At 49.7% G+C, this 12,312-nt stretch overlaps 1 protein-coding gene across 1 annotated transcript in view; it reads left to right on the plus strand.

The window, feature by feature from the left end:
- CORO2B (coronin 2B) overlaps positions 1-12,312 on the plus strand; it is a 149,590-nt gene that overhangs the window by 68,302 nt on the left and 68,976 nt on the right. The window contains exon 2 of the mRNA XM_069595488.1: positions 10,897-11,097. Coding sequence (XP_069451589.1) covers positions 10,897-11,097 — 201 coding nt within the window. The remainder of the gene's footprint in view (positions 1-10,896; positions 11,098-12,312) is intronic.

Here is a 12,312-nt window from a genome sequence, read left to right on the forward strand (position 1 = left end):
CTAGATTTTAGTGGACCCAAGGGTCCTTTTCTGCACTGGCAGGCTATGGTTCTATGAAAGTTTTTTGTGTCAGGACCACATGTAAGACAAGTTGAGTTCATAGGGAGGCAGATACTTCCTTCTCCTTGCTTTCTCCCCAGGTTGGATCTTGCAAGTTAGAATCAGCCTGCAGATGCCCATAAGGAGATGGTCAAGCTGTCTGATCTGGGGGCTTTTAGAGGCTTTAAGGGGAAGTGACAGGGTCACTCTTCCTTCTTCCTGTCCTCTTGTTCCTGTACTCATTCACACATTTAGTAAACATTCATCAATACTATATTAAGCCTAGAGAAAGGTAAGCCCAGGAAAGAGAACGAAGGGTAAGACATAATTGCTGCTCTCAGTAACATCCAGTGTGGTTGGGGAGCAAACACGTAAAGTAAGAGACCAGTGGCAGATTTTATTTTCTTGGGCTCCAAAATCGCTATGGACAGTGACTGCAGCTGTGAAATTAAAAGATGCTTTCTTCTTGGAAGAAAAGCTATGACAAACCTAGACAATGTATTAAAAAGCAGAGACATCACTTTGCCGAAAAAGACCTATATAGTCAAAGCTATTGTTGTTCCAGTAGTCATGTCACTACTGGGAAGTAGGCAAGAAAGTCACTCAAGAAGGCTGACTACCAAAGAACTGATGCTTTAGAATTGTGGTGCTGGTGAAGACTCTCGAGAGTCCTGTGGACAGCAAGGAGATCAAACCGGTCAATACTAAAGGAAATCAATCCTGAATATTCATTGGGAGGACTGATGCTGAAGCTGAAGCTCCAATACTTTGGCCACCTGATGCGAAGAGCTGACTTATTGGAAAAGACCCTGATGCTGGGAAAGATAGAGAGCAAGAGGAGAAGCGAGTGACAGAGGGTGAGATGATTGGATGGCATCACTGACTCAATGGACATGAGTTTGAGCAAACTCTGGGAAATAGTGAAGGACAGGGAAGCGTGGTGTGCTGTAGTCCATGGGGTTGCAAAGAGTCAGACACGACTTAGAGACTGAACAACGAACTACAAGAGACCCTTGTGTCAGGTCTGAGTTCAGATCTCAGTTCCTCCACTTAAGTGACCTCGGACAAACTTAGTTGCATCTGTAAATAGAGATAATAATTGCATCTATGCTGCTGCTGAGTCGCTTCAGTCGTGCCCGACTCTGTGCGACCCTAGAGATGGCAGCCCACCAGGCTCCCCCATCCCTGGGATTCTCCAGGCAAGAACACTGGAGTGGTTGCCATTTCCTTCTCCAATGCATGAAAGTGAAAAGTGAAAGTGAAGTCGCTCAGTTGTGTCCAACTCTTAGCGACCCCACGGACTGCAGACTACCAGGCTCCTCTGTTCATGGGATTTTCCAGGCAAGAGTACTGGAGTGGGGTGCCATTGCCTTCTCCAATTGCATCTATACCTTGGGGTTATTATAAGGATTACAGGACGTAATGATTGTAAAATATTTGGGTCACAGTCCACCCTTAATAAATGTAAGCTATTGTTATTGGTCTGATGAGCTAGAAAAAGGGGAGCCCAGGACAGAATCTGGGGACTTCAGAATCTGGCAACTGCCCAGCTCAGGAGTCATCTCAGGGGAGATGGGAAGCTCTCCTGAAGAGCGTGGGGCAGAGGAGGTTGGCAGCCTTCTGTTCACGTGTCCACCAGTCCTGCTCAGCTGATCAGGAAAGGCTGCAGGGATTCGGGGCGGAAGCCTGCTCCCGGAATAGACTCCATATTTGGCTGGACTTGTGTTGGGTGATGGGCAGAGTGCAGCATCCGTGGATGTTTGATCTGAATCTTCCATCTGTAGTCTGTGGAGAAGGCGTCATCCCAACCGTATTCATTCCTGCTTGACTTTGATCTGCTCCCTGATGGTGTGAGGCAGGCAGGGTGGAGCATGACAGGGGAGGAAGCCTGTTTTCATGGTTGAGAAGATTGAGGGGTTTGCCCAAGAGGCTCTGAGAGTTGGCCTGGAACCTAAGAATTCCGAATTTGCTGGGAATGGAGAGAAAGTCAGTGCGGTGGCTCTAGATCCTGGCCTTCTGTGGTCGATGTGCACCCCAGCCGGAGCTCCCCGGTGTGGAGGTTCTGTTGGAGTCTCTTCTTCTGGGGTGTGACTTTTGTGAGCTAATTGATATTCTCCTAGCACCATGCAATAGAACAGTTTGCAGTGATGGGAAAGATCTATAATCTGTGCTGTTCAGTATGGCAGTGGGTCAGCCTCCGCTGTCCTGCACCCCGGCTGAGATTGCTTGTGCTGTGGGGTGCAGAGAATCCAGAAGCAGACCCTTGAGGGACTCCTGGATCCCTGGAGGCTCAAACTGAGCAGATTCAGAAAGAGAGCATTTAAGCAAGAACACTTGTGGTCCAGCTTCTTCATGCTAGAAATTCCTTGAGTGGTTTCAAGATCTTTTCAGAAGTCCTGGAAGCCAGTAAGAACCCAGTAAGACTATTAAATGCCAGAGCTGGCAGGGTGGGCCATCTCCTGCAGGGAAAGAAGCAGGGATCTACCAGAGGGTCCCTAGTAGGCTAGTGGCTGAGCCCGCTGGAACGTGGGTTTCTGGCCACTTCCCTCACACCAGAGGTTCTCGGATTGCGTTCCACGGTGCAGTCCCAGGACCATTGCTGGAAGGTGCTCCCAGTTCCCTGCTAGATTTGAATGCAAACAGTTCCAGCTTTGCCCGTTTTATATTTTGGAGTTCTGAGTCATATTTTATTTAGAGAAAGTGTTCTTCTGCTTAAAAAAGATCCTAGCTTTTCATTTCACAGAAGAGAAAACTGAGAGAAGAGTCCGCCAGTAATTCCCACCTGACCTGACAAGCTTCTCAAGGCCCTGGGCTGATCTGCTGCTCCCTCCAGTCTGAGAACCCTGTTCCTCCCATGTGTCCAGTCCTGGGCTCTGGAAAGCAAAGCTGGCTCAGAGATGGAGGAGGACTGGCTGACCAGCGATGGCTTGTGAACCCAGAATGTTGTGGGCGAATTCGGCAGAGATATTGATGATAGTGTCTGTCGTTGATTAGAGTGGCGCACCATCTGCAAAGCCTCTGTCCCTGGCGTCCCCAGGCATCCCATCCTGATAGGGATTTCAAGATGTAGGTGTGGCTGATATCGACATTTCATCGAAACGGACACCGAGCCTGGAGAAGGAAGGTGCCTTACCCTGGGTCACATGGGTGATGACCCAGACAAGACTGAAAATGTCAGCCTTTCTCTGACGGCACAGAGACAGGGAGTGGCCCTCCCACAGGTCCTGAGGGGCTGGCCCATGGGAACAAGTATCCAGTGGCCGCCAGGGCAGGTCCTGAGGCCTCCTGCGCTCCCTGGCTGACAACTCTCCCCGAGGATGTAGCCGTGAGCTCCCCACCCCACCCTAGCTAGAGATGGGAACAAAAACTACCCCATGTATTTTTTTGTGTGTTCCAGTTAAAGGACTGAGTTTTAGCCATCATCATCTAGAAAGTGCTCCAGCTGGCCAAAATGCATCATTTTGGGGATTGGAGGACAGGATACAGTTTGTCTCCATGTGGAGTGTTCATAACAATTATCTCAGAGGAGAAAAAAGCCTGCCTCTATTTCTTAAGAGGCTATAAGAGCCGTTCAGCTGCAAAATGAATACTTCCTCCTTCCGGACCCTCCCCTCTCAGAGGGAGACCAAGATGGCCCTCTGCCCAGGGAGAGGCCACCAGGGGCCAGGCCCGGCAACCATGCACATCTGGAGGCCAGAGCTTTTCCCTCCCTCCTCCTTCTGCTGCCAGAGCCCGGCCTCCCCAAGTGAACACTTAATTGAGGTCAGAGTCTCTCCCTTACAGGAGAAGGGAGAGGGTGGAACTAGCGTGTGATAAGCGTCACCCCACTCCATGCCAGATACCTTGCCAGGCACTTGGCATTTGGTCACGTCATTGTATTCAGCGATTTGGACGACATTATTTGCACTTTGCAGATAAAGAAACTGATGCTCAGAGAGGCTGAGTAACTAGTCTGAAGTCACACAGCTAGCAAATAACAGCCAAGATAGAAACCTGCATTGTATGAAAAATGCAGGGAGGAGTAATTAATAGCTTGGGTGGAGAGGCCAAAAAAGGAGAAGTGGGTGTTATGTCGGAAACAACAGTAAACTGTCAGAAGTTCCTTTTTTCCCTTAAGCACTCTATCCAATTATCTCATTTAATTCTTATTATAACTTACTGGGCAAATAACATAGTTTTTTCTCTCTTATGGCTACAGAAACAGAGATTTAGGTCAGTTTAGAAACTTGACCAGAAGGATTTTGCCATTAAGTGATGGAACCAGGACCTGAGGTCACTCACGTCTTTATAAGAGTCAGAAGTTCTGGACAAAGGGCCCGGATCTGTGGCTTTCACAGCGTATGACTTTGGGACAGCCTCTTAACCTCCCCGAGCCTCAGATTAGTCACATATGTACCAGATATTTTCAGTGGGATTGTAGTACCCGTCCAGCTCTGCCTGCTGGACAGAGGCACCTGGGGCAAACGAGGAGACGTGGAGGTGGTGTCTGGGGAGGGTCATGGAACTGGTCGCCTTGCTGATACTGTGCTGTCCGTGGCAAGGGACTCGTTAAGCCCCATCTTGAGTGCTGTACTGAGTTCAAGAGGCCTTGGCATCCCGGTGACAAGAAGCCCAGAGGAGATGAGGCTGTGTCACCAGAAAGACAAATACTACAAAGAAGGGCTTGGGTCCAGAGCCCTCATGGGCTGAGCATAAGGACCAGGCCCCTCATCCTGTGGCCAGGAGTTGGGGATATGAGCTGAAAATTCAAAATCTCAGTAAACTGAAGTCACAGCCCTGGAGTGAGGTTCATCCCACTGCATCCAAGAACTGGGCAAGTGTGCCTGCACTTGGCCCTTGCCCTCCCGCCGTACCAAGAGATTATTCAACCAGGGTCACCAGAAGACTCCTGCTAAGCAGAAGTCCAGGGCCAGGCCTGGGGTGGAGGGGCTCTGCAGGGCCCAGAAGGAATAGGATGATCACATAACCTACAGTCTAGTACTGGGAGAGAGAAAATATTCATACCTTAAAATAAGTGACTGTGCACTGATCAGCAATGTGAGGAGGCCTAGGGGGAGATGCCAAATGGCACGAGAACCATTGTCATTCTGTGTCACAGCAGCCCAGCTGGGGAGACATTGGAATCCCTGTGTCACGGAGAAGGAAGGTCACTGGCCAGGGTGGCCTCTGACCTGGGACTCTCTGACCCCAGCCCCCTTCTCTCATGCAACACAAGGTCTATTTGAGAGGTGCTGGAAGGCCATCTAGTCCCGTCTCCCTTCCACATTGCCCTTAACCAGAGGTCATCTACCTGAACCTTGAATCCTCCCAGAGATGGGAGGCCCATTACCTGTCATGATACCTTCTTTTTCCATTTCAGGCGCTCTCACCATTAAGAAAATCCTTCCTCTTAGGGAGCTCCAATGTATCTCAGTCTTGTGCTGATTGCTCCTGGGAGATTCAGAGAGAGTGTGTATGCCCTGCCCTCACTGGAACTAGCTTTGGGGAATCCACCAGGATCTGGGCTGAGCTTGAGGGCTAGGGGCAAAGCGCAAAGGGCTAGATTTTCAGGAGCCCTCTTGGCTGCCACGCTGATTTCCCTTTGAGGTCTGGGTGTCTCCTTCAGTGCCAGCCTCAGCATGGCCTCCTCTCTCTGCAGTGGCGGGAGGAGGCTTTGCTGTTGCCTGCCTGCACACCCCTGCATCTGACCTCAGAATGAAGTCAGCGCGGGCGGAGCGGTCAGACCTCTGGGGCCTCCAGATGCTCCGCTTTGGCCCGCAGCGTCTGCCAGTGCCTGAGCCAGCCTCCCAGGTCCTCCAGCTGTCTGTTCCCTACCCTCCAGAACAGCTTGGCACTAGCCAGCCGCCCTCACTGCCACCAGCTCAGCCAGGTGCGTGCCCCCGAGTTCCCTCTGTCCCTTCCTCTATATGCTCACCCTCACCCAAGCCAGAGATTAATAACAGGGGCATCTTTAAAGTGAATTGTATCAAAGCTTTACGTTTGACTCCTCAGCTTTAAAGGGAATCCAAGAATGGCTTTGAAGAGACCACAAAGCAGCAGGAGACAAATCACTAGGACTTTTTCTTCTTCTTCTTCTTCTGTGTTTTAAAGTCTTTACTGAATTTGTTGCAACGTTGCTTCTGATTTATGGTTTGGCGTTTTAGCCCCAAGGCATCTGGGATCTTCTTGCCCAGAGATGAAACCTGCATTCCCTGTGCCAGAAGGTGAAGTCCAAACCACTGGACCACCGGGGAAGTCCCTCACGAGGACTTTTTGTAAGACAACTGACTTGGTGTGTTTAAAAAGTCAGTGTCACTTTAAATTAAAAAAAAAAAAAAGTAATGGGAGTGTTCTAGATTTAAAGGAGGCAAAAGAGAGATCACAACCAAATGAAATACGTGGGAACAACACAGTTCCCAATCCTGGTTCAAAATATGGAATAGCTGTAAAAGGCATTTCTTTGGTTTTTAAGGCCATACAGCATGGCATGTGGGATCTTAGTTCCCTGACCAGGGGTCAAACTCTTGCCTCCTGCAATGTGAGCATGGAGTTTTAACCCCTGGACCACTGGGGAAGTCCCTGTAAAAGGTATTTTGAAGAATTTTGAATATTGGCTGGGTGGTAGATGGTACTGAGGAGCTGTTAATTTTCTTAGATATGGTAATGATGATATGCTTATGCAGGAAACTGTCCTCCTTTGTAGGAAATGCAGGCTGATGTTATAAGGGGACAGGAGTCATGATGCTGACAGCTTCATTTCAACTAATTCCACAAAACGGAAAAAAAAAAAAAAAGAAAGGAAGGAAGACATGCACACACAGAGAAAAAGGACTGTGACAAAATGCTGATGCGTATGAACCTAGGTGGTGGGTGATTATTGTACCATGCTCTCAACTATTTTTGTTTTCTGAAGTTTTTTATGATAGGAAGTTGGAAAAAACATAATCAGGTCTGCAGAGTCAGAGCAGGTCCCAGTGAATTGTGTGCGTCCGACTTGGGCTGGGTCTGTTTCCCACTCCGTACCACAAGGACGTCGTAATTCCCACCTCTCGGGGGACTGTGGACAGTGCCTTGGGCTCTCTCAGTGTCCCATGCTGGCAGATGCCCCCACCTCCATGAAGCCTACCCCAGTGCCCTCTGCTTCCCTGGCCTCTCACTACTTTTCAAGCATTGGTTTCATCTCCTCCAAAGGCTCCTAAGATATTTGAACTCAGGGTCTGTGATGCTTTCCAGACACCTCTCAGTCGACTGGGCCCACAGGAGCAGTGGTGCGATCTTATCTTGGATGGGATCTTGTATCTACATATCTCATTTTGATTCTTAAAGTAACCACAGAAAGTCAGAAACTATGGTTCTTGTTTTAGAACATCTCAAGGAGGCAGATTGTTTTTCCGAGGCTAGTAGGAATCCAGAAATGCAGACTCGCAGTCCAGCACTCTGCCAGGCATGCTTGCTGTGGCTTCATGCCGGGTGAAGGTTCAGGTCCAGTGATAAGGGCCCCCTGGCCTCCTTCCCCTAATCCTTCCAGAGGTCCTGCAGAGACCAATCTACCAACTGATGGGGGAGAAGCAGTGCCAGGCTTGCTGCAAGATGCTCTCTGCTTTTCCCTGGATGCAGGCTGGGGCTGATCCCAACAGAGATTCTCTCTGCTGGACTTTCAGAAGGGTAGTGAGATTCAAGTCAGGCCTTGAAGGTTGGGCAGGGCAGAGAAAAGGGCAAAGGCCTTCCGGACCAGATCTGCACCTATAAGAAACAGGAGATTGGAATGAGCAGGCTTCTTTCTCTTTGGGAGGACTATGGAATCTAGAATGTTCTACCTGAAGGAGACAGAGTGATTGCCAGTACTCAATATCAGACAAAATTTCTGCCAGGACCATGTACCACCCATACTATATTTTTTAAACTGAGTTAATTCATTATTCTCAAACATAGCTTTCTTAGCACTAATATCTATGAAATCGTGGATTTAAGTTACATGTTTTTTCTAATACAAATTAAAATAAACACATGAGGGACTTCCCCGGCAGTCCAGTGGTTAAGCCTTTGCCTTCCAGTGCAGAGGGTATGGGTTCGATCCCTGGTTGGGGAGCTAAGATGCCACCTGCCTAGCAGCCAAAAAAACAAAACATAAAACAAAAGCAATATTATAACAAATTCAATAAAAAAACTTTTTTATTTGAATCAGTTCTAATGAGGTGGATGAAACTGGAGCCGATTATACAGAGTGAAGCAAGCCAGAAAGAAAAACACCAATACAGTATACTAACACATATATATATGGAATTTAGAAAGATGGTAATGATAACCCTGTATGCGAGACAGCAAAAGAGACACAGATGTATAGCATGGACTTTTAGACTCTGAGGGAGAGGGAGAGGGTGGGATGATTTGGGAGAATGGCACTGAAACATGTATACTATCATGTAAGAAATGAATCGCCAGTCTATGTTTGATACAGGATACAGGATGCTTGGGGCTGGTGCACGGGGATGATCCAGAGAGATGATATAGGGTGGGAGGTGGGAGGGGGTTTCAGGATTGGGAACTCATGTACACCCGTGGGGGGTTCATGTCAATGTATGGCAAAACCAATACAGTATTGTAAAGTAAAATAAGGTAAAATAAAAATTAAAAAAAAAATAAATAAATGAAGTGGCCCACATTAAAAACATCTGCAAAAAATAAATAAATAAAAATAAACACCATGCTAGTAAAATTAGAAACTTCATCTCATGTAAAGGAACATGAGTGACCACCTGGGACTGCAATCAGGGCATCACTGATGTAATCCTGGTGAGGATCTGGTCAGAAGGGGCTTGCCTAAGATCACACAGCCAGAAGTGCTCTTGGCTCTCCCGAAGGACTTTGTCATGAACGGTCATGGGCAGAACTTAGCAGAGAGAGGAGAAGGCAGGTGGGAAGGGTACAGTGTAGGCAGAGGCTGGGAAGTGGGGTGGAGTGGAGGGGAGGGCAGTGGCCTGAGGGAGGAGAGGACAGAGAGCTGGCAGGAAGAGGCTTTGCCTGAAGAATCCCTGGGATTCTCCTCACTGGATCTGAACTTCTTCCTTCAATAAAAAGGCCTTTGTGTCTGAGCTCTTGGTTTTATTTAAATCAAATGCAAAGTTCTGTTTTCAGGCAAATTTCCAGGGTTGGTTTCCTGATTCTGTGGCGGTTATTTCCTTTTGCCTTCCATCCCCTTGGGAATTTCATCTGAAGAAATTTCTGTCCTGAGATGGGTTGGGAGACTCGGCATATCGGGAGACGGGACAGAAGAGCAGGGGGTGGATGATGGCAAATAAAGGCAGAGTCGGGTCAGAAGCATGTTCACAATTTTTTTTTTTTTTTACAGTTTTAAACATTTGTTTTTGGCTGTGCTGGGTCTTCGTAGCTGTGCAGGCTTTTCTCTAGCTGCAGCGAGCAGGGCCCCCTCTTCACTGCGGTGCACAGGCTTCTCTTTGCATCGGCTTCTCCTGTTGCTGGGCACGGGCTCTAGAGTGTGCAGACTTCAGGAGCTGTGGCTCCCTGGGCTGGTTGCTCTGCAGCATGTGGGATCTTCCTGGACTAGGGATCGAACCCATGTCTCCTGCATTGGCAGGTGGATTCTTTACCACTCAGCCACCAGAGAAGCCCGCATGTTCACATTTGTAAAACACTTACTGAGCTCCTACTGAATGCCAGACCCCAGCTAGGTGCTTTGAGCTTGGATGCCTGTCTGCCAGGATAGCACCGATTTGGGCTCCACCTGCCATGGCGCCCGTTCGTAGGGTTTCCCATAAGAGGCGCCATCCTACAGCAAAGCTGAACTGCACGGTCGGGCTGCCTGTCCTGTCCTTCACCTGCACGTCCGTCCGTGCACATCTGTGCTCTCTGCAGTGCCTAGCACGGGACATGTATGCAGTAGGGGCCAGCTGGTTGGTCAGTTGGATTCTGTCTTGTGGGTGGTGGGCAGGAGGGGTGAGGAGGGGTGCCATTCCATTCTCTAGAACATTGCGCTTCTGTCTCACTGGGGCAGGAAAGCTGGATTAAAATACCTATGTCTGGTCCCCATTCCCAATATATTGGATTCAGTAAGTCTGGATTGGGACCCAAGAATCAGCATTTCTAACAAATGATATGGGAGGCTTAGAAACCTCCCCCATCCCAGATTTTTAATACAAGTGACCTGTGGGTCACGCATGGAGAAACCTTGCTCCAAAGAGTAATCTGGCATAGCAGAGTCTCAGATTTCCAGTCAGGAGACTTGTGTCCCTGGCCCTACTCATTAGCTGTGTGGCTTTGGACAAGTCACTTAACCTCTCTGGGCCTGATGATGATGTATAGGGCTGAGATTTCTGGGGTGTACTTGTGGGTTAGGAGCCCTAGAGACAATCAGAGGAGGGTCATTTGCCTTGTTGCACATAGAGGGGCCGTCTTCCTCCCCTACCCCTCATCATCAGAAGTGTTCTGTGTCTCTGTGAACACCCAGCCTCCTCTGTCTGCACGTCCCGTACTAAATTAAGCACAGTTTCTGACACGCAAGAGGCAGCCCAGACATGTTTTGGATGGATGGTCGGCTCTATCACATGGCACATGCCTTGGAAGTGAAAGGCTCCTCCATCCTTTCTGAAAGGTGGTGTGGGCGGGTGTACTGAACGAAGAAATGGGTGAGCGCCCTCATGCCAGTCTTTGCTCTTGCGGGAATTTATTCAAAGAGTAAGTCCTCCTGCACAGGGCCAGGCGTCTGATTCTTGGAGGTCCCTTCCCTTCTGCCTCCTGAGGGCAGGCACTGGGCTTTCCTCACCTCCTAAATTCTCGAGAGCCGCTTCCCTCACGCCTGTGCCCAGCTCAGCTCCTCAGGGACAGTCTGGCCTGACCCGTGTCTCTCCCGGCCTCTTACAGATGTCCTGGCGTCCGCAGTACCGCAGCTCCAAGTTCCGGAACGTCTATGGGAAGGTGGCCAACCGGGAGCACTGCTTTGACGGCATCCCCATCACCAAGAATGTGCATGATAACCATTTCTGTGCCGTCAACGCCCGCTTCCTGGCCATCGTCACCGAGAGTGCGGGGGGCGGCTCCTTCCTCGTCATCCCCCTGGAACAGGTAGGCCCCCTACACCTCCTTAGGCCTGGCCGCTGCCCCAGGGCAGAGAGAAACCCCGCTTGGTCATTCTTGGGCCTGCTGCCCTATGTCTCCCTGCCCCCCACCTTTTACTTTTTCATCATGTGTCCAGTGGCTGCACCTTCCCCAAAGTTCTCCCCAAGAATCACCGGAACAGGTGCAGCTGGGGGAACTGAGGAACATCCAGGAGAGGACACGTTTCTCTAGGCGGACTGAGATCTGTTCCCAGAACCCGCAGCCTGGACAAGTCACTTGCTTTGGGGTTCCCGGGCTTCCCACTGACCCTGAGAGATTGGGTCATCTGATCTCCAGGCTAGATCTGGCTCTACGATTGTCTTTCCTGTGTGTCCTTTAGTTCTGGAGCTGGAGACACTAAAGATCCAGCATAGCCACATCGGGCAGGCCTCTGAAAAATGACACACCCATTAAAAACAACATTTCAAGCTCTTCACTGAGGGACTAGGAATAATTTACCTTCTCTCTCATCCCCCACCTCCTCTCTAAAAGCTTCTTCTCTTCTGTGGCTGCCTTCGTGAATCTGGCAAATTCAATCTGCAGAGCCTCAATCATGAAATTCTGAAGCTCTGCCATTCAGACAGAGTCCCCGGAGGCCCGTGGGAGGTCACATGCTTCGGGGAAAGCGCTCGCTGTCAGTCCCGCTTGTTTATGGCTGAGCTCTCCCTCCCCAGCCTGACTCATCTCCTCTCCCATCCTCCGCCAAGCCAGACACTTGGGGAATGGAGGAGGTACGTGCCCAAGAAATCCTTGGGACCAGAAAGCCTCTGTCAGCTGGTGGTGGAGGATGGGTTTTTCCAGTCTCACCTGCCCACAGTGGTGGGGGCTCAGATTTGGGAAAGCCTTAGGCCAGACCCTCCCTTCCACAGAAGAGGGAAGCCAGCGACGGTGACACAGAGCCTGGCGCACGGAGCCGGCTGAGGAGCTGTGTGGGCTTGGGGGCAGGACTTCTAGGTTCTGGCTGGTCTCTGTCACTTACCAGGAGTGTGACCTTGGGTGTGTCACTTAACCTCTCTGTACCTTATTTTCCTGTAGCGGTAAAGGGGACCCCTTAAATCCCCTTCCACTTCCATAGTGATGTTAGCATTGAGAGGGTGATGGGCAGAAAGCTCTTTGAGAACCAAACAGCCTGGTAAAGATGTTCTGGTTCTTTCTTGGAAGTGTTATCGGCTCTCCCTGTTG

This window comes from Ovis canadensis, chromosome 7 (genome assembly GCF_042477335.2).
Source record: "Ovis canadensis isolate MfBH-ARS-UI-01 breed Bighorn chromosome 7, ARS-UI_OviCan_v2, whole genome shotgun sequence".
NCBI classification, from domain to species: Eukaryota; Metazoa; Chordata; class Mammalia; order Artiodactyla; family Bovidae; genus Ovis; species Ovis canadensis.